At 35.0% G+C, this 23,923-nt stretch overlaps 1 protein-coding gene across 1 annotated transcript in view; it reads left to right on the top strand.

The window, feature by feature from the left end:
• The window catches only part of LOC126964837 (terpene synthase-like), a 32,708-nt gene that overhangs the window by 1,626 nt on the left and 7,159 nt on the right, over positions 1-23,923 (top strand). The window contains exons 2-7 of the mRNA XM_050808155.1: positions 3,611-3,765; positions 11,154-11,298; positions 15,513-15,633; positions 16,490-16,629; positions 18,694-18,732; positions 19,597-19,699. Of these exons, the coding sequence (XP_050664112.1) occupies positions 3,611-3,765; positions 11,154-11,298; positions 15,513-15,633; positions 16,490-16,629; positions 18,694-18,732; positions 19,597-19,699 (703 nt within the window). The remainder of the gene's footprint in view (positions 1-3,610; positions 3,766-11,153; positions 11,299-15,512; positions 15,634-16,489; positions 16,630-18,693; positions 18,733-19,596; positions 19,700-23,923) is intronic.

Genomic DNA, 23,923 nt, shown 5'->3' with positions numbered 1-23,923 from the left:
TGTTTTTTATATGTTTACAGTCGGTGTCAGCTAAGATAGGTTTGTAACTACATACATAGCTATAGGTGAGATGTGCTTGAGTCGCACGGGCGACGTGAAGAGGCGAGAGGCGAGAGCGAGGCTGCGGCGGGAGTACATCGATTTCTATAATAAAAATAATCGTAACTAGAATTAGATTAATTAATTAAATTGAATAAAAATTCGCAATTATTTTTATACTTTTTAGTGCATATTATATCTATTATGTTTTGGAAGTGTTTTTGAAGTCGGTTGTTTTTTTGTTAATTTTTTTTTTGTACATCCTATTCTATTCAGGAAATATATTTCGTATTCGGAATTACGATTTAAAAAAACAGTTAATTAAATTTAAGCATTTTGTTGGACGGACTACAACAAGATACAAAAGGAAAGCGAATCTTTTGTTATTGTAACCGATTTTTATAGACAAGTCGTACACAGTCAACCACGCTTGGAATTAGTTCCTTGGTATTTTGAATACTAAACTAACTAGGGCACACATTGACAAATAAAAATAGGTCACGTATTATCGGTCTGTCTGGTCGTTTATACTCCAGTATATTATTACTGCCTTATTCATAATAAATCGCTTTTCAAAGGTATAAACTTATATTATTTCGATAAAGCTGACGTGACTAATAGTAGCCGACAGGGATCAGCTGTTCGTTAAATAATGTGATAAATAGCTTCCCGCTCAAAATTGTTGGATATCCGTCATAGATTGACAACCGACACCCTTCAAATCTTTGATTTTTGAAGTTTGAAATCGACTTTTGACAACTGACAAGCCATTGACATTGAAAAGATGTCTGTTTCCATTGACAGTTCCTCATTAAATTAGTTAAAATCATGTTTTATTGTATGAAATGGCAACATTGCGTACTATAGAGACGCATTAGGGGAGATTTATCTAACGAATATGAATAAGGAATTTTATCGAACATTTGATAGGCTTAAAACACGTTTAAACTTATATACCTTCGAAAAGCATTTTATTATGAACTAGCTGACCCGACAGACGTTGTTCTGTATATAATAAATAAAATAATGTTTTTATATGAATTTATTATTAATATATCATAACATCAAAAATTACTACGTAAAATATGCACCCTGCTGTCGTAATGAAATTGTTTCACAGCAGAACTGTCAAACCGTGCGTCAATAAATTCTCTCATAGAAATTATGTATGGACACATCAAAGGAAAAACAAATTTGTTGTTTTTATTTATAATTAAATAGCATTAGCATTAGTAGCATTTTCCTATTCATTTCATTAAACCTTCTCTGGACTTCCACAAATAATTCAAGACCAAAATTAGCCAAATCGGTCCAGCCGTTCTCGAGTTTTAGCGAAACTAACGAACAGCAATTCATTTTTATATTTATAGATAAGGTAGTTATTGTGTAACAACATATTAAGATGCAACTTACGTTTGGAACGTACCTATGTGATAATTGTCCTTTTGACTTTTTCCTTATTGAAAAAATAGCATAAAATATGTCCAATCACCTTTGTTAATCAAATAAATTTGTTTAAGAATTAAATTATATTATAAAAACTGTACAACGTTAAAATTATATAGGTAACTCAGATTAAAAAAATAAAGACTCCGTGTCACCTTACATAACAGTGAAGCACCAAAACAAGCCTGTAAACGTGTAGATACATAGCCCCACGCATACTTACACTAATACAAGCCGATGGGCCGCCATTATGACATTTGCCATCGTCTGTGACAGATCAGTTTGCGTCGCAATAAAATATTTTAAAAATGCCGTCGTGCGTTGTGAAAATGTGTAAAAACAATACTATAACAGTATTTGTGGAAATATGATTAATTAGGGGAGAAAAAATTGTGTAACTGGTTTACCCCGCAACCGCACACACAAGCATAAAGGTGCTTCATTTGCTAATATCATAGCGCGGAGTCCTTCTTTTTTTACTAGTCCGTCATCACAATATTTAATATGAATATACTAACATTTTTTGCGTTCAGTTTAAGTCGCCAGGATTTAATAATATGTGAATATGAATGAAATAAAAACTATTTTTTTTTCATAATTATAAGTCCAATTGTACGTTTAAATGTTGAAGATTCTTGATTGAAAAAACAAGCTGGTGTGTAATTAATTAAGTACTTTAGAACTTCTTATAAGTCATAACACATTTTAAAAGAATTAATAATTTTAAGGAGTAAGAAGTTACAAAGACATCATACTGTGTTATTAAACGTTCCTAGCCGCGTCTGTCTGTTTGTTTGTAAGAGATAAACATAAAAACAACTATGAATATTTAGGCGAAGGTGAATATGAATGAATATCTACGGAACGCAGACTAACTTGGTCGCTCACTATGCGCCTTGAGATCATCGTGATTAAGAACGGAGTTTCCCTGCGAGATCAAATGAAACAGAAATGACCTCCTCATTTCTGATTCATAGGAGAACCAAAATCACCACCCAGATGGTTGCGAAACTGAAGTGGCCGTTAGAAAGATTAGATTCAGTACACGATTGTTGCGACCGCTAGATTAGTGTACTTCAGTTATTTCCACAGCATCATGACGTACGGTACATGGGGCTTACTATGGGGTCATGCTGCTGACACTGATATAGTGTTTGTTCTGCAAAAAAGAGCTGTTCGTGCTATATATCAGCTTCATCGTCACCTTTTTGGTCTTAATAGTGATTTTCATTATTATAACACTAGAAATCAGGGGTTGCTTGTAAATAATTCTAGTAGGCTTCATAAGATACATAATAGCTTTAAGGGTTTTTACACACTTTTATAATAAAGTCCCAGCCACTGTTCAGGCATTATCTATAAATAAATTTAAATGTTTTATTAAAAAATTGCTCTGTCGTAAATCCTACTACTCCACAGCTGAATAGCTAAGTGATCGGACAGCCCGGGACTAGATTATGATTATTTTATAGCATTAGCAATGACAGTACAATATTGTATATTTTATTAAAAAGAGCGCAAAAAAGAATGGTGAGAGAGTTTCGTGCGCCGCTTCTTCTCTCTCCGAGCGCCATTTGTTTCCGAAGCGGTAAAAGTATCTAGGAGATAAGAAATGACATCAAAAAGAATTCTAAAGGAATCACTTTTGCCCTTAAGTATAAACTGGGTTATGCAAATATTTTATAAAGAAATAAATCCAAATTTAAAAAAAAATGGTTAATGATACGCCCTGCCAATTTCAATGTAGTGCCGCTCAGAATTATTGAAAATTCTATAATCTCTGAACGGCACCACAATTGCGCTCATCGCCTTGAGACAAGATGTTAAGTCTCATTTGCCCAATAATTTTATTAGCGGACTGGACGGAATTTTATTCAGACCTGTCAGTCCTAAACACAATTATGCTGACACATTACTGCTTCACACCAGTTTAAGACCCCATTGTGGTACCCATAATCTAGCCAGCGTCCTGTGCAAAGAAGCCTCCCTCTGGTAAATGCTCTAAGTCGCCTCTTACGTGACCCATGCGCCTGGTACTTCTCTATTCTTTCCTACCTCGGGCAAGCACAGGTCGTTGTTGCTTACTTTAATAAATTTAATAATTTTAATAATTTAATTATTGCAGGAAATTCTTCAGCCTTACTCACATGTTGCAAAACTTCCGAGCAAGCTTAATCGTAAGAGGATTCCGATGGCTTTTAATCACTGGTTGAGATTATCGGAGGAAAAGGCCAATTACATCATCGAAACAGTTCACATGTTACATGTTGGATCATTGTTGTGAGTTTACTTAATATAACTCCTTTACTAGTAATATACCTGCAGCCATCACCAACACTATGATCACAATACAAGTAATTGAAAAGTACCGTAACTCAGCGGTCTTCTTGAAATTTATACGTACGTTGGTATATAAAAAAAGATTCACGATGCGGTGCAGATAATTCAACTCGGACAGCGACCAGTCACGGCGTGCACTGACCTCTACTATACACCACTGGACTGACGGATGTCAAAGTGCTTTAATGCCTATTTGATATTCGCTATTTTGGCGCTGTTGGATATGTAGCGAGAGCTAAAACTAGTGATGACAACCTCAGAAAACATCGATAGATGGTGGGAAACTATTTACAAAAAAAATGTGATTTTTGAAGTATAAATAACACGGAAAACGAACGATATTAATTCAAAATGCATAAATACTTCAGGGTATTGTACATGATTCGTAGCTACTTGTATTATACGTCAAACATATGTAACAGTCTGTCCAGTGGTATTTAAACAGGTCAGTGACGGCGTGGCACTCAATAGTTTTGTCTTCCCAAGATTGCTTAGTGGGCGTGTAAATCGTGTGTATGTGTGCGAGCGTTCGGTCGGCCGCTTTAGTATGAAGTTAAAGTGCTGTTGTATTTCTGTATTGTGCCAAGATGGTGATGTTCGTTTTGTGCACACTGCGGCTATGATCATTCAGCTTAGTTTCGATGTTGCAAACCGATTCTTAATTGGAGCTTTTAGAAATTCGTTGACGCCAGGGCTATCGAGAATGTCCTGATCATAAGGCGATCGTTATTAAAATGCGGTGCCAGTTCGATCTGTTACAGTTAATAAATCATTGTATTTGTTTGATGCGATTACTAATTATGACAGTAATCACGACCATCATGTTCACGAATCACTCTTACACAAACAATGAATTCATGCTCTAAAGCATCCAATATATGATAATTTATATTTATACAGTTTGATTTATTACTTTTTATGAAGTGATTAATATTTCATACGCTTTTTAGCTTTGAACACGATATTGGAAGCAGCACCTCACAAACTAATTTGTTGTTTATTACTACCTACTTTAAAATACTTATTGATTTAAAAGAGTTGCCTTGAGTTTAACATTTTAACATATGGTAGATTCAATAATTTTTATTAAATATTGATAATGAATATTCGAAAGCGCTTAGTTTTTAAGCCTATTTGACTTCAGACTTTGAATGGACGAAAAATTTTCCTGACTATATACGTACGGTGTAAAAGATGACACTGGTTACTTTTGGTAAACCATAATATTATATTATATGTTTGGAGTTATTAGGTTTCAGGGGATGCAACCACTTTTATTCTCTGTCTGACAGCGTGGATAAAAACTTGTTCAATTTTGAAGTTACTCAAGCATTCGGATTGCAGAGTACTTTTGTATAACTTTCTAATGTTTTTTTTAAGTTATTTTGATTATAATATTTGTAATGAATGCTCGTAACAATCTAGCGTTGGTTTTAATCATATATTTTGTTTTACAACCTATTGTGCTTTTCGGAGTATCATTGTCTTTTTTTGCCTTCGTGATAATGAGTATCTCATTAATTATTATTAACCGTTTTGTGTAGTTCCCACGCGTAAGCTAAGTAGATAATATAACCTATAACCAACCAGTTCATATCATATAGGCAATTAGGCAGTGCCTACCTCGTTATATACCTTAATAAATATAGTATTAATCTTTATTTAGTTTATTTGGTTCCGTTATTTTATGACCAAACTTCTATTGAACCCTCTCTCATAAATTTTCCTGAATACCTACGTTAAGGAATCCCCAGGCTCAACTATGACTAGTTAGATCGACAGTGCCTACCTTGCTACAAAACTAATGCACGCCTCTGAGTTCATGACATTATGTAGCATGTTTTAATTTATTGTTAATGTAACATTAATCAGCGTAGTGTCTGTGGATACAGTATTTTTAACCGACTTCAAAAAAGGAGGAGGTTCTCAATTCGTCGGCAATTTTTTGTATGTATGTTACCTCAAAACTTTCGACTGGGTGAACCGATTTTGATGCTTGCAGGTGCTTCCCGTGTGGTCCCATTATAATTTGTTATAATTTGGTCCAGATCTGACAATGGCATCCATGAGAAAACTATAAAAGTAAAAAAAAACTTAAATTTGCTATACAGACATAAATACATAAATTTACGAATAACTCAATATCGCGCCAACCGATTACGATGATTCTTTTTTTATTGGAAAATATATACTTCAAATATAGTTTGGTGAGAGTTTGGTTAGTTTCTGATTACGGAATCCATGGCAGAGTAACGGAACTCTTCAATTAAGCGCTTACGTTCATTGCTGCATTGAAAATTTTTGTATATCTACACATATTTTGATAAATTCTTAGTTTGTGTACTTCAAATTCACTAAAAATCAAAAAATAAAAAAAGAATAAAAAAACAACCGACTTCAAAAACACTATTCCAAAACAATAGATATAATATGCACTAAAAAGTATTAAAATAATTGCGTATTTTTATACAATCTTATTCATAAATGTAATAACAAATACTGGCGAAATTAACACTAAAGAAAACTTAAATCATTTGTATCTCAGCTGTCAAATGACAACAAAAACAAAATCAAAGATTATGCTAAGCTTACACTCAGCTAAGATTTGCCTAAGTAAAGTCTGAGTAAAGTCTAAGTACGCTCTATATATCTCAGCCTAAGAAGGGATTGAATAAGTCTGATCTCACAACTTTTTACGGTACTGACGGTACGGTACGTAACTGAGTTGGGAGACTTGTTGTTTTTTATAAATTATGTTTTTGATGGCTACTGTATATTCTATGAATAGTTGTATTTGAAGTAAACGAAAATTATTATCTATACTTTTATTGTAATCGTAATCCATGTATTATATTATAAATTAAAAATCGCTATTTCAGGTTGACTTTATATTTTGATACACAAGCTTTATTTATTTATTGTTTTCCAAATAACATACCTGTATGTTAGTATTTAACATTACAAAATAATGCTACTTAAAGTAGATCATGATTTTTTTTTTATGAAAATAAGGGACGAGACGAGCAGGACGTTCAGCTCAGATGATAATTGATACGTCCTACCCATAACGATGCAGTGCCGCTCAGGATTCTTGAAAAACCCAAAACTTCTGAGCGGCACTACAATTGCGCTCGTCACCTTGAGAAATAAGATGTTAAGTCTCATTTGCCCAGTAATTTCACTAGCCACGGCGCCCTTCAGACCGAAACACAGTAATGTTTACACATTACTACTTCACGGCAGAAATGGGCGCCGTTGTGGTTCCCATAATCTAGCCGGCTTCCTGTGCAAAGGAACCTACCACTGGTGAACTGAATATATTATGTTAATCAATTAAATGAAAACACTTATGATGGCGTGTTATGTACTTAACTAAAACAAATATACAATACTATCACGACTTAGAAAGAATACAGACAGTGACCAGTTTTGTCTCCCTAAGATTGCTAAGCGGCTGTGTATATCGTGTATATTTATTTACAAGTAGGTACAATAACAGATAACAAGATAAAACTATCATCTAATAACAAGTACAGCATAATTTTATGATCCTGAGATCCAATTAAAATTGTACACATCATTCACCAAATACAGTAAAAAAAAATAATAAGTGGACACAACTGTAATTACATAATAACGAAATTTAAGTTAAACATTAAATTATTTTACGTAAATTAGACAGTTTTATAAAGAGTATTTTAAAAAAAGTCTATATTTGTAAAGAGTATACACTGGCCTGCAAAAGTAAGTATCACACTTTTCAAATTAAATTTTTTCTTATCTATTGAAGGTAGAGATTTAAGATTAAAAACGTTTTGCTGCAAATTTTATAGGCTTTAATTCTTAGAAACTAAAATTATACATTAGTAACATTTTTAACTTAAAAAAGATAAAACAATGAAAATAGACATTTTTAGTTTAGTGTAAAAAAATTCAACTAAAATGTATTACATGTTATTTAATTTTTAATAACTGGTATTGCCTCCTCGAGCTCTGATTACAGCTTTGGTACCGGTTTGGCATACTGAACCGGTTTTGGAGCCGATGTTGGGGAATATTCTCCCATTCTTCTACCAGGGCCTGCTTTAGTGCCCTGAGGGTAGTAGGTGGTGGTCTGCGATTTCTGACTAGCCTCCCAAGCTCATCCCAAGCGTGTTCAATCGGGTTGAGATCAGGACTTCTTGATGGCCAAGCCATCACGCTGATACCGACCTCCTGAATATACTCTTGTACGATATGAGCCGTGTGTGGCCGGGCATTATCATGCATCAGCATCGATCCATCACCCATATTCGCTAAATACAGCCCTGCATACTCATTGAGAGTCTCTTGAGCATATCTTTGCCCAGTGAGGGTGCCATTTTCTATGGCTACTAGCTCTGTGGTACCTTCTGAAGATATGCCAGCCCATACATGCACACTGCCTCCACCGTATTGGACTCTTTCTGAGATGCAGGCTTGAAGGTATCGCTCACCAGGTCGCCTGTAAACACTTCGCCTTCCATCAGAAGTGTGAAGGGAGAATCGAGACTCATCTGCAAACAAAATTCTTGACCATTCTTCTTCATCCCAATGTATGTGTTCACGGGCGTATCGCAGTCTCGCTACTCGATGCTGTCTCTCGAGTTTTGGGCCACTCGCTGGTCTTCGGGGTTTCAAATTTGCTTCAGCAAGTCTTCTTCTCATTGTACTGTCACTAATGTAGTCCCTCCGGGTCTGAAGTAGCTGTTGCTGGACTTCAACTGCATTTTGGTGGCGATTTCTTAACACAGTGGAAATAATATAACGATCTTCTCGGGCACTGGTACACCTGGGTCTGCCATTACAAGGTCTCCTCAGATGGTGTCCAGTCTCTTCGTACCTTCGCTTTACCTTCTGGACCGTTCGTACCGTCACACCCACCATTCTTGCAGTGCGACGCATACTGATGCCTAGTTCCAGAAAAGCCATGATCCTAGCATATTCTTCAACTGAAAGAGGCATGATAAATAAATATTATGTGCTTTTTAGCATATTTTTTTTAAAACAAGACCCATCGATCTTGAAAAAAATTTACAACAGAAAGAAAAATGTGAATGGTAAAATTGTAATTCGGAAACGTCCACTTTGAAAAGGAATGGTTTTGTTTTTGAAGTTTATTTTCAGCCAATTCTTAAAAGAAGGTTACCGACTATAAAGTTTTTATGTACAAAATTAAATTATCTTTGGTGTCCTTTTTATTTCGAAAGTATATCTTGTGAACTTAAAACGTTATCCCAATTTTAAAAGTGTGATACTTACTTTTGAAGGCCAGTGTAATATCAAAATCAGCACTTCGTTAAATTCTCTACAAATTCTCATAATCGGGTTGTTATGCGATACATTATTATTTGAGGAATTGATCGAAAATAAACATGGAATACGCACAGTTATTGTTGGAACTTTAAAGTTTATCAAACTTAATAGATGACTATCCATAAAACCATTCGCGATGTTATGTAAGACGCACATATCAGATACCCATCTTCGTTTATCAAGACTATGCAAGTGAAATTTACGTAAGCGCTCAGGGTATTCGGGAATTTTACGTCTAACACCCAAACTGCTACAGAGAACTCTTACAAAACGCCGCTGAATTGACTCTATTCTATCACGGTGAACATTATAAATTGGAGACCAAATCACTGAGCAATACTCCAGGATACTTCTCACTAAACCGTTGTATAATAATATCCAGGAGTTTTCCTGTTTAAATGGTCTGGCGATTCTAATAACAAAGCTTAACATCTTATTTGCCTTTGAACAAATATCATCGTAATAAGCCATTATATATTACATATCAGTATTGAAGGATAAATCCGAGTCAAAGATAACGCCCAAGTCCCTTATCATATTCACACGATTTAGAACATTACCGTCGATAACATAATCATGAACAAATGGATTTTTCTTGCAAGTAAATGTAATCAGTTGACACTTTTTTACATTCAGCATAATGCGGCTACTTTATACCACTGCCAAATAGTCTCGATGTCCCTTTGGAGCAATGAGCAGTCTTCTGGACCGTTTATTTTACGAAAGATTTTTATATCATCGGCGTACGCCAGACACTCACATCGAATTTTGGATAATAAGTCATTTAAAAATGCCAAAAAAAGCAAAGGACCTAGATTTGAGCCTTGAGGCACGCCAGAGCTAGCAAGAAATGGGACTGACTCGAAGCCACTCAACGCAACTAGTTGCGTATGATTTGATAAATAAGATGTGAACCATCTGTGAAGATTACCATGTATTCCCAGGTGATGTAGCTTACATAAAAGCACTGAATGGTGAACGTAGTCAAAAAGCTTTCGAAAAATCTGTATATATTGAATCAACCTGACTCTTATCGTTAATTGTGTCACATAAGAATGGAGTATATACCAGTAAGTTAGTTATATATAATTATAGACAGTTGAACGACCCGCAAAGAAACCGTGCTGACGTGAGCTTAAGATGGGCTTCAGATGGTTAAAGACATGTGCATACACAAGCCTTTCAAAGATTTTGGCAAACCAACTTAGAATCGTTATTGGGCGTTAGTTTATGACATCTGTTTTGTCCCCAGTCTTATATATTGGTGTCACTTTAGCAATCCTTCATAAAGCAGGAAAGATTCCATTTTGTAGTGACTTGTGTAAATAAGAACGAGGGGTTTGGCGAGACTCACAGCGCACATACGAATTAAAATGGGTGGTACACCATCTGGTCTAGAATTTTTTGAAAAATCAATGGATTTAAGCTGTTGAATAACATTTTCTAGAGACACTGAAAATTGGCAGATGGAAAAAGCCGAAGGAGGAAAGTCAGGAATATAGTTCACATCACTATTAGCGTTCATAGAGTAAACCGACGAGAAATGATCAGCAAACAGGTTCACAATGCCAGGGCCATCATTAGCGTATCGGTTATTGTAACTCATCTGTCTTGGGTAGGCATTAGTGACTTTCTTATAAGTTTATAGTCAGATCAGACTCTATGCGATTTATATATGTGCGAAAAAATTGATCAAAAGGTGTGAGTCTAAGCGGCAAACAGCAATGGTATGACTTAGTGAGATAGTATCAGGTGAATCCGTTATCGCCAAGTCCAAGATTCTATTTAAGTGGTTAGGAATATAGTTAAGTTGTTTTGATAAAGTCAGCTGGAAAATATGTAAATATGTGTGGGTGCGATTCGGGCGCTGAAGAGTACCTTTCTATTACTGTTCTGTGTCAGTAGATCTAAGATGCCAGGTAAGCGTCCGTTTAGGCTGAAAGCACGTTAAACAGTTGTCTCGCAATCATTCAGTTTGTTTTTTATAATTTCAGAATTGACGATATCCAAGATAATAATCAGCTGCGTCGTGGTACTCCAGCCGCCCACTTGGTATACGGTGTACCGTTGACCGTCAACTCATTTCTACAAATTTACAATATTGCTTTACAAAAAGTACTAGCGTTACAGCATTCACAGGTACGCATTAGAGAAATCATAAATAAATTCTTATGAATTTGTCAATATTTTTTCTCATTTTCTCTGTTGATGAGACGGTAACAAGCCTCCATCATATCTATAAGTGAGTGATGTCACTACGTAAGGTAGTCATAATTAATAGTTAAAAGTATTGTATCTTTCTGTATTCTGTGGTTTACATAAGTACCTGGTTTATTACCTCTGGACTTCACGTCGCTTTGTTACGGTGTGCAAACCAAGCACCACTAGGATATTATTATTACATAATAAATAAACTACAACTCATTTTGTCTGTATCATTGATAGAGTAGAAGGCTGCTTTTCCATCAGAGATGTGCGAGAATGCGTAGCAAAGTGTGTATGTAAAGAACCAATACTATAGCTTCATTTGCCTCGCCTCGGCCAGCACAGCTAGATTTTTGCGCATACAAAACAAGCGAGTGATGTGTGCAAGGGAAGTGTGCGAGGTATGTGTTGCGAGGCATGTGTAGCGCTATCGACAGCAAAGTGAGACGCGAGCGGCAGGCAGGCGTTCGCGTCACTCCGCCCCCACCACACCGCATCCCCGTCGACTCATTTCACAGCTTCGCAACGCATCCTTGCACCACACATTATTTACAGCTTCGCTAAACATCCTCGTACGACACATTTTCCTCGCACAGCTTCGGTGGAAACCTCCACCCATTTTCACAGCACAGCTAGACATCCTCGCACGACACATTTTCCTCGCACAGCTTTGGTGGATACGCAGCCTAAAGGTGGTGTGTAGATTTTTTATTTAATCGGGTTCGAAATTCAACACACGTTCAACTTAAACTGAATAAATGTTTAACATTGCCCTTTATTTACCAAGAATATTTTAAACAACTGGAGTAAATGCGGCAATGTATAGATATAGCATTCCATATTTCGGCTTTGTTTTATCGTATGTATAAAACTTGATTTGTTTATATAATATGTATAGAACGTCATTGAAGTTCCTTATTAATTCAGCTTATTATTTAAATTTATTCTTAACACAGTTTTTATAACAGTATAAATTTATTGTTTGAATAACTTTTAATTGCAGATTGTTTCTAATTAATTATTTAATTGCCTTGTGACAGTTGTAATTTGGATAAAATTTGAATCCCATTCTACATAATGATAAAGTTTAAACGAATTTAATTTAATGTGCTTAAAAATCTATTGAATCAATTAATGTTACGAAATTTTTTTACGCCGCTCTAAATGTTTTACCTTTCCCGCTGTAGGGAGTTGTTGTTGACTTTTAGGTAGCACTGCTATCATCAATCAGCTGTAATCATCAATCACTGAAATTATCAATTCTATGAGCACGGAGAGCTCATCTTAATACTTATCTTTTCTACATAATACCTACTCGTATACATCACACCCATCATCTTGTATTCGTTCGTTAAGTATCCTGTGCATCCTTAAGAAATCATAGAATATTCGTCGCTTAACTATTTTTGTATTAAGTATTGTATTCTGATTATGTAGAATATTCTTTAAGCCGACAACTTTTAGTTACAAGTTTGTTTACAAGTGTTCTTTATTTTCGTACGTTTTTCCGTAGTTTTATCTACGTAACTTACAGATTCACCTATAAGAAATTACTATTTTTACAATTAACTTACCTTAGGTAATAACAATTTATCGAGTTAACTTTTATAAAAATAGTTCTTATATTAGATTCCAGATCACCTCCATCATTAAGGCCTTTCGATGAACCAATATTGGATTAAAGCGTCTGCCCTTTTCTTCCATAGCCGACGTTCTTAGGCACGCTCCATGCCATCCAACCAGTGCTGCAGTAGGCCGACGAGCACTCTGTTCTATTAGATTTTGTTGTCCATTCATTTACTTATCTTATTCTTCTCGCTTTATCTTTATTGACATGTTATCTTTTAGCTTTTGTCCTACTGCACAGCCTAGATTTTCGGAAAAATACACATACACTGGAGATAGTTCAGGCTTGAGTGATACATCTTTAATTTTCTACTGTTCTTATTAATTTTTTTAGTAAATTCATTTTACGACCGCTCTTTAATGATTCCAAATTGCATTCTAAAAGTAAAATCAAATGGAGAAGTCTATGAATGAATGAAAGTCTTTATTTACAAACATTATAGTACATTAACACGTAAATTGTTTTACTCTCTAGTTTCTTCATTGTCCGCTTGTCATCCTATATAGGCCACGTCCAGATCGTTCCATGTCTATCTTTCCATATCAGTTTATTGAGCTAATATCAATACTTTCTAGTTTAGTGTTCTTCCTAATTTCAGTTAGCTTTATCTTATCTCGGAATTTAATACAAAGCATACTACATGCTTTGTCATTTGCTTGCTAATATATTGCCCTTTTAATTTAGCTCATTAGAATAGGTGGGATTTTGTCCTTTCCTACTTCTACGAGCTCTTTAAGTTTTATCAGATGTTTGTCCTTTTTCATCTTCGTATAGGGCTTTGTATAATTCAGTGGCAGTATGTACAATATTAGATCTTTGAGTGCTACTGATGCCAGTTTTTGTATTTGTAATTTTTGGTATCCACTTTTTTTCTGTGCGCAATAAAATTTATGCTTTTTAATTCTATTGAAAACTTACCTTAAAAATGGCTCTCTTCTGCACCAAAAATATCGTATTGATGTCGGCAGCATTACCCCATAAAAGGATACCATAGCTGTGCATAATACTGTGGAAGAAACTAAAATATAATATTCTGGCCGTATCTATGTCAGTCAGTTCTCTTATTTTCTTAACCGCATATGCTGCAGAGCTTAATCTGTTTGCTAAGGCAGATATATGGTCACCCCAATGAAGTTATAACTTATACTCAAGAACACTGTCTTATTTACAAAATCTATTTCCCCATTTAATTTAATATGTGTTTTGATCTTTTTACATTTGGTAATTTGAACTTTAAGCAGTTCTGAATAAAAAACGATTCAAAACAAAACAAATCGTTTTCAAAAAATACACAAAGAAAATTAAAAAATCAACCACTAAAAACACATTTTAAACTGATAAATTATTACTTAATTATAAAGTTTGTCAGCTTTTAATTTTAACTGAAATTTTTTCCGCAACATGTCCAAACTGTCGTGTGCCGAACTACTGCGTATTTTAGAGGCAATATAGCCGGCAGCAGAAAATGCTCTTTCTGCTTGCACACTTGTGGGTGGTATTCCTTTAAAGAATTTGTACGTGAATGAAAGATATTTTCCTTTTGAACTCCCAGATTCACAGAGATTCATTTCTTTTTTCATAATGGAGTCAAGTGTATCAGCTCGAGATGGTGACGGACAAAGTGCTTACATTACTGACGATATAGTTAACTTAGAGTTAACTCCTGTTGCAATATAAGATCAAACAACCGGAACCCGATGACAGAACATCTACTGTGACGTTTTTTGCTTCATCAATGTACAGTGTACCGTCGTTGTATAAGTCTGTTTCTTTTACTCGAACTTGTTTGTGTTATGTTTGATTTAACAGAGGCGGTTGTTGTAGTTGCGATTTGTTATGAAAATAAAAATATATCAAACTATTATTAAAAGAACACTACGTGTTTTTATTAGTATTTGATTGTGTTTTTTACGTGTAATTCGAATAATGGCCTCAGCTCAACACAGAGTTCTAATACCAATTGTTTAGACAATCGATATCGCTTTATAAATTCTGCTTCTTCCAAATCAAATGGGTCCGAATGTTCGCCGTGTTGTGTTAATTTCGTTATCATCCCATAAATTCAAAATGGACTAATTAGTCAGACTTCGACAATAAAAAATAACTCCAGAAATTACTTTTTCGTTCATAGTAGGCCCACTGGTCTGGCCATCATCTCCAAGGTAAAGTTCTTTGGACCATTGATGATCTTCCTCCTCACCTTACTATTCTTCAGTTTCTTATTTATTAACTTCTATCTCAGTTGTATGTGTCTTTTCATATCTATACACCTTCCACCTCGCTGTATTTTTCGTATTCATAATACAAGCCACTACCTTCTTCCTCCAAGAGTTCTCTGATTGGCTCTTTATCTGTAACTTATAAATCAATAAAACTTTTCAAGAAACATAGTACACACATACGCAAACACAAAAAAAATATACTTACACAAAAAGTTATAATTATTTAATTAATTAAATAACAGGTATTTAACTAATTATCATTATAAGTAGGCCCGCTATAATAATATAATACGTTTCAGATTGCTTCCTTATATTGCGAAAACTGTTTGGAAATTGCTCGTGGTCAGGGGATCGAGATTTATTGGCGGGATAATTTCCAATGTCCCACTGAGGAAGAATTCGAAGATATGGTCAAGCAAAGTAAGTGTGTATATTTTCTTAGTTTAAGGGTTTAACAAAAAATAATAATAAATACAGAGATGTTCAGAAAGTACCGAAAGACGCGCTGGCAAAAGCGTGAAATACTATTTTGGTCGATGCGTGAAAATTAAATAGTTAATGGAGATAGTTAGTTTGGTGTCAGAGCATATTCTGAGAACAATGATACCTACTATACAGCGTTTGATTAATCCTCACTATAACATCCAAATTAAACATTATCTGTACATACGACTTAAAAGCATGACTCAGACCACAAGGGATACAAAATCCATTTAGTGCAGAAATTGAAGGAGAACGACAACGTTCACAGGCTTAATAACACATAATTTTTTTCCTCACCTGTTTTAAAATCGAATTATACAGTTCAGAAACAGAATAAGTAAGTATGTAAGAATGATGAGCCAAAAACCCTCATCAAAAACATGAACGATCATTTCATAGCCCTAAGGCTATTTTGGGGCCGCAATATCTGCCAAGAGAATGTTCGGTCCTGACTTTTTTGAAGATTGTTGCGATCAGAATACCTACAAATTTTGCTGATGGTGCTACGTGTCACACATCTATGTCATTTATTTAAAATGGGAGTTATTCACAAATTGGTTATCTTCGCAACAAGGTATTTATTACTGGCTACTGCTTAGTCGACTTGGTAGCATTGGTCATTTTCCTTGGGACTTTTAAAACAGAGGGTGAACGAAGACAAGTACCCAATGTAAAGCAGAATTTTGCACCAGAAATGACATAAGTCCTTAATAAAGCCTACGAGAATTGTATTGGTCGATTTACCAACACCGAAAAAATTATAATAATATTTAATAATCAATAATGGTTTCAGAAACAGGTTACATGATAGCCTTGGGACCAAGGATAATGCAGTTATTTAGCGAGAACAATCATGACTATACTGAGCTTGTGCTTCTTGTTGGCTTATATTTCCAAATACGAGACGATTATTGCAATCTGATGAAGGAAGGGGTATGAAACAATATTTTACTTTTTTATACATCATTAGTATTATTGTTTTGTTTTTCTCTAACTACATTGGTTGGAAGACATATATTATATTATGGGCTAATATTTGTGCACCTACCAGAACAAATAACAATACCATTAAAAATTTAAACGATCTTAAAAGTTCTAAAGGGGAAGTACAACCGGTCCTTCAGATTCTTTAATGGCAAATCAGCTGCGAACAGCATTCAAAGTACACGTCTGGAACATGAAAGTTCTAGACGTTGTCGAAAGCTGCTCTTGGTAACATCAAACAGCCACCGTCGCTGCACATGGGGACTGACACCTTGGCCCATATGATTAAAGAGAAAGCTGGTCATCTGGGCATATATACGGTTACCAGTGGATCAACGACCTACAGTACGGCTTTCGATATGGTAAACGATCTTCTATTATACCTAGCACAAAGATGGGCAGCGGCTTTCGAAAGCAAGGGGGAAGGCTTTGCAGCTAGCTAGGATATAGGGAAGCACTACGGACTGTTGGTAGACATATGAGTTACAAGAGGCTTACGGTAGCTGACTTATGATACAAATAGTCTATTTGATCAACTAACGTCAGGGTGTCTAATTTGGGTGACGGTATGCGCGCGCATAAAATCACCTTTATAATTTTTCCCCAATGGGCCAAAATTAGTTACGTTAAGCGTGGACTGAGAATTTTTTCACCCTTTGAAGTATTTATCTATGCATTACGTAACTTTCGCTTAGAATATCTCTATTTCGTAAGTCACGATATTTTATTAGCAAAAATGGAAAGGTATGGCATTAGTGGCCCTGCCTTTTCTTGGTTTAAATAATATTTAATTGGTCGCAAGCAATGTACGCAAATAAACATGGTAAACATAAAGCAAGAAGTAATAACTCATCAGTCATCCTATTCCAACTGTAAAAGTGGAGTTCCTCAGGGAACTATTTCAGGTCCTTTGTTGTTTATTATGCATATAAATGATTTTGAAAAAATAACTCAACACCGTTGTTTTAGGTTTGCTGATGATATATCGATTCTCATGTCCTCTAATACTGATAATTTAAATGAATATCAATCGAACATTAACTGCACTTTGAAAAATATTATTAATTGTCTTGATAATAATGAATTAGGTGTGAATTTATTGAAAACAAAGTATATGCAATTTTGTGTAAAAGGACGTAAACAAACTGATCTAAATATTAATTATAATGGACTAAATATTGAAAAAGTTAATAGTACTATGTTTTTAGGTGTAATCTTAGATAAGGACCTTAATTTCTCTGATCACATTGATAAAGTATGCTCTAAAAATTATAGATTTCTGTATGTCCTTAGAAGACTCGCTTCAGTACTCAGATACGGTCTTCTCGTCTGGGGAAATGGTACAAGAGTACATCAAGCATTTGTTGCTCAAAAAAATGTATTCGTTGTATATGTGGAGTTGATCCGACCTGTTCATGTAAAGACTTATTTAATAAGTTAAATATTTTGACATTGCCCAATATGATATATTTGAAGCGTGTAAAGTTGTAAAACAAAATAATAATTTATTTAAAAGGGCCATTCAATTGAATCCTCGTTCCACCAGATTAGCGGATAGACTGGTTTATGGCCACTGTCCCAGAACAACGTTATACCTCAGTAGTAGCTACGCAATGTGTATGAAATTATTTAATCATCTACCTCTAGAAATAAGAAATTTACCACAGAAACGATTTATTGGACTCCTGTTTTTAATGGTTTATTGACAATTTTTTTTATAGTGTTAAGGATTTTTTAAATTTTAAGTATACGTTTTGCATACTAATTTAAATTAGCCGAATAGAAGACACTACAATAAATTTAATATCTATTATGTATACTGTATTCGACGCAATAAATAAATTTCATTTCATTTCATTTAGGCTAGAAGTTAGCTCTCTCGTTACTTTTTCAATATTTCGTTGCTCTCGTCGAAATAAATTGACTTTGTGACTGTATCTAAAATGATTGTGAGTCTTTGAAATACTATAGTTTACAGATTTAATTAATTTATAAACTCATAATTTGTTACAGGCGATAGAAGAGTGGCCCGAATCGAATAATACTGAAAATGTAAGTACATTACTCCACTAACCCAAAGTATAGTAATCATTGAAGTAGTCTTAGTTATATGTATAAATACATTTTTTTATAAATAAGAGGGGGCAAACGGGCAAGAGGCCCACGTGCTGGGGAGTGGTGAGGCAGCCGTCCATGGATATCAGCAAAACCAGGTGTCAAGAGATGCGTTGCCGGCCTTTAAGATGGGAGTATGCTCTTTTCTTGAAGGTCCCTAAGTCATATCGGTTCGGGAAAACAGCACCCTTTAATTGATTCTACAAAGTTCACAATTTTTTTGAAAACCACGCGGTCGTGGAACTGTTGGTATATAGTATTTGTATGCGATCTAATGGAAGAAATGGTACTGGGGAGCACCCGCCCAGATGTGAGAACAGTACTCCACGTTAGGCCGAATTTGCACCCAATATAGTTGCAGGCGTTGGCTTATAGTGAAGTACTGCCTCGCCTTACTCTTTTCCAAGTGACCCTGGAACTGAACGTCACTCGATATAATGACGCCGTGTATGCCGATACAGGCAGTTAGTGGAGTGATCTCGAATCGAGGGGATACAACTAATAAGACTATAATTGCATACAATTTTATACCTACTCATATTTAGAATGTTTGAAATATTACAGAAAGTTTGTACTAAACACGCACACGTTTCATATAACGTTTTTATAAGAAACAATAAACATCACTAGCTTTTCATACCATCAATAAGTATTTCCGGTGGTGTATTACATTACATTGCTTAGGCATTGTACACAATATCAGATTGTACATATTTATGGTTCGTAGAATCTGATGTTCTGTACAATTTGTTCTCTGTAAAGATTGACTTGAAAAAACATTTTATTTTATATATGTTCCAGGAGCAGAACAACAAACACAATTTTTGTGAAGATTTAACAGAAGGCAAGTTCACTCTGCCAATCATACACGCCTCTAAGCAACCTGGTGGAGAAGCAGTTCTTAGTATCCTTTCTATACGCTTTTGTCATTAACTTTTGCAAAATTTGTAAAAAAGGGTGTGCGTGTAATCTTTATCCGCGATTGAAGTAAAACTTAGCAACAGACATTAAAAAATTTCACTTATTAAACAAAATAATTGAGAATAAAAAATTTAGGGTTTGATTAGCACATGTCAATATTATTGTTATTGAATATTCAAGAAATTCGCAAACATGCAATTACGTCAGAAGATTTCTGAAAACTTTATAAATAATTTATTTATTACAAAAGTGGTTATAAATGAACAAAATACACTCGGAGATTTTCAAAAAATATTTTCTGAGCAATTTGAAACAATTTTAAGAGCGTAATTTGAAAAATAGGTATTTGAAGAAAAGATCGCTGTCGAAACACAACTATCTCTGTGTGCGTGAATAGCCCGTGTTTTGTGTGAGTAATGCGTATGATATGGGTGCGCGCACGCCACAAATCGCGTTTCATTTAACAACTTACTCCGTACTCGCTCATAATTAGTTTTTGACCCTGGCTATTGATACACGGATTTGAAACGTTGCTATTCTATACGTTCTATTCTAATATGTCTCTGCTCGCTCTCGCCTTGTTAATAGGATTTTCTTTGCCATGCTCGCAAATTTGAAATAACGAGCTTCATTTAAGTTTTTATGTTTGTTCATTCCATATAGCCCAAGTGTAAAGTTTTCTCCACTGCCAAGTAGTTCTTCTTTTAATATATTTTCTTCCAAATATGTAGAGGCTTGCTGCTTAGCTTCCAAAGACGATTTCAACATTTCGACAGCTTTTATTTTTCCTATACCATAGAAGGACGATGTTGTGTCGCAGCCGGTCATTGCGTGCACAAACAAAGTTCTTTTCTTATTCCATTGAGCTGTTCAATCAACGTGCCAATGCCATAGAAAAGCTTATTGCCATCTTTTCCACGTGTTGGTTTACAAAAATATATGTCATTTTTCTCGGGAGCAAGACACACTAACAAGGCACACAAATCTGTATCCGTACCCACTACGACCATTTTTAAGCCCTCCTTGGCCTTTTCAATGGCAACATTTATTATTAGAACATCGGCATCTTCTTCAGCAGTCAGTGTTGATATTCCACGTCTTGTCATTTTTGAGGCAATTGCGATTGTAACAACTTTGTTTTGTTCTTTTTATTTCCTAAAAGATTTTCCTTACGGTGCCGTACATTCTGTGCTTTCATCAAAGTTCTTCGCTTTTTGTAGTTGGATTTTCAGGATAACCGTCAAAAACTGAGTTGCATTATTTCCATAATTAGAGATGACAAAGTCACACTAGTTCTTGATGATTCCTCCATATAAAGATTTATTTGGCCAGTTCATGTAATGTAGTAAGAATCCACCATCAACTACAAATACTGCATCACGAATATCAACTTCGTCTGTTAAACCAGCTTCAAATACCTTCATTAAGGAAGATTTAGTTCCCTTGCGAAGTGAAACTTCATCGAAGATAGATGGTGGTCTAGAAGCAAGCTCATATGACATGTACCTTTTTTAGTTTCATCGGACTATCACAACCACATAAAATTCTGTTAAACAGCTGTTGTGGGTTGACTAGAACTTCATTTGATCGAACTTTCACCTTCTTCGACTTGGCTTGAGTCTATACTTAGTCTTTCCTGTGTAAATGTAATTCACCAAAGTTCTTTCCACTCATTTTGTTCATTGCTGCAATACCTATTTCATATGCCTGATCACAGTTTACCGACTCATCTGATATTTATCCAGATGACAATGATACAAGTTCACCGATATTTTGTTAAATGGATTATGTTGTAGGATCCATGAAGTGAACTTTTGTAAATCAAACTGGTCTTAATTAATTCAATCACGTAGGATATATAACATAGTAAGGTATTATTGATTGGGTTTATTTTGAACTTTTAAAAATGTGAAACATGAGCTATTATTACGCATACAATAATTTTATAAGATAAAGGGTAATAAAATAAACAATGAAATTAAAAGAAAATATTTTTTTTCTGTATGTTGTGCGTATATAGGTAAGCTATACGATACGGAGAAACGCTCGAAGTAAGCGCGTAACTTTTTATTGAAATTCTCGTAAAAAAGTGTTCGAATCTGGGAAAAAACTGCATCAAATCAAATCTAATTGATCAAGTGACAAAGTGTACATATCATATTAAATATTATAGTGAAACTGTGAACATATCAGTGATAATAACTTTTTGCAAAATACATTATTATAAGCCAGTGTAGTGCAGTGATCTATGACTCAAAACTTGAAGCAATAGGAAGGAAGAAACACAAACATTACCTTATAAGGTCAAAAGACAATTACGTTCTTGAATATAAACGCCTAAGCTTATCGTTAAATTCGCCGTCATACGTAACGTTAGCTGTGGTTGTACGGTAGTGAGCGGTCACTGTCAATTGAGGAGACATAAGTTCAAATCCCATCAGATTTTAATTTAGTTAGATTTTTTTTGCGAATCTACTGGAAATTAAAAATGAGTTTCGATAATATAACTTATAGAAAAAAGTAAACAAAAAATAGAAACTTAACTGAAAACTTTCTGGAATGTTTAGACAGTGAACAGTCAAGTCTCACAGACATAAGTTTAATAAGCCAGGCAAGTAGTGTTAACAATCAACAAGTTCCTGAGCTACAACATAAAATAGAGAAATTGCAAAACGAATTAAGCATCGCTTACGAAAAAATCCAAACACTAGAGTCCGAAAAAGAAGAACAAATCAAAATAATTACTAAGTACGAACAAAAAATAAAAGTATTAATGAAGACCGGAATTAAATCATTAAATACAGATAAATGTAATATAATCCATCGACAATCAGCTCCGGTTCAAAAAATAATTCGGAGTGTTCTCCAGGACTCAATCGAACGAGTACGCCTATCCAGACATGTACGAAAAATAACTCAGCTGTGACTTTTTTAAGAGATCAAACGAACGAATGTACAAAACAAGGTCAAACCCGACACAAATCTGAGAACAAAAACGTAGCGACATCGACCGAAGATATGAAAAAACATGTGTCAGGTGACGTCACTATAAACAACAATCGTTCTTATTAATTAAAATTATCTTAGATCCACAGGTGAAAGGACTTTCCTCGGCACTTACTTACACGAGAAAAATTAAATGGAATGCCATTTACAATATCTGTGCTATTGTTAAGCCTAACGCGATGAGTTCGGAAGTATTATCATACAGTGAAATCTTATGTAATAAGCTTAATTTAGGCGATAAGGTAGTTATATCGGTAGGATCGAATGACAAAACCCCTATTTATTATTACAGAACATGTCCATAGCTTTAAAAAAGCTACAAAAATTCAGTGTATATATATTCCAAATTTTAAACATCAACTATCTTCAGGAAAATAAACTAAATGATAGAATCTACTCATTAATCAGAACTTTTAAAAACCGTAATTATATAAAAATAAATAGGACAGGGACATCGCCAGAGTATTTAACAGAGATGACTAAAAAATTAAACATAAAAATTGACTGTGATGACTACGAAGAACAATTTCTCTGCCAAAATATGAAAAATCAAAAAATTAAACCAAAGAACCAAACCAACCCAAAGAATGGTAAAGGTACAATTCCATATATTTTCAAAAAACAATTTGACAAAATCGATTCAAAATTAATCAATGACAGGATAGCTTCGTCACCACAAAACACATTAAACAATAAGGGAAATACGGCAAGAAAGGGGACAATCCCTTACTATTTCAAGATAACAAGTGACAAGAAACAATTTTGTCCGCATCTATGCGTGCGTCTACAGGTCCCATAGTGGTAACGCAGAAACCGATCACCTCATGGGCTGCATTCAAACGGCAATTGACGACGTGCTTGCACAGATCCCCTCCGCTGAAATCGTAGTCTTGGGTGATTTCAACGGGCACAATGCCGAATGGCTTGGATCACGTACCACAGACTACGCAGGGCGATCTGTGCATAAATTTGCATTGGCGTATGGTCTGTCCCAATTGGTTGAGTCGCCAACGCGGCTCCCGGATGTGGATAGCCACATGCCGTCCTTATTAGATCTTCTGCTGACTACACATCCCGATGGTTACCAGGTCTTTGTCGACGCCCCTTTCGGAACGTCCGACCATTGCCTGGTCAGGAGTGTAGTGCCCATCAGACGCCAACGACGCAGACCACCAGCGACCCGCCGCGTTTGGCACAAGTC

The sequence above is a fragment of the Leptidea sinapis genome, chromosome 6, assembly GCF_905404315.1.
Source record: "Leptidea sinapis chromosome 6, ilLepSina1.1, whole genome shotgun sequence".
NCBI classification, from domain to species: Eukaryota; Metazoa; Arthropoda; class Insecta; order Lepidoptera; family Pieridae; genus Leptidea; species Leptidea sinapis.
The sequence above is the reverse complement of the archived record's forward strand: the minus strand, read 5'-3'. Positions and strand labels throughout refer to the sequence as shown.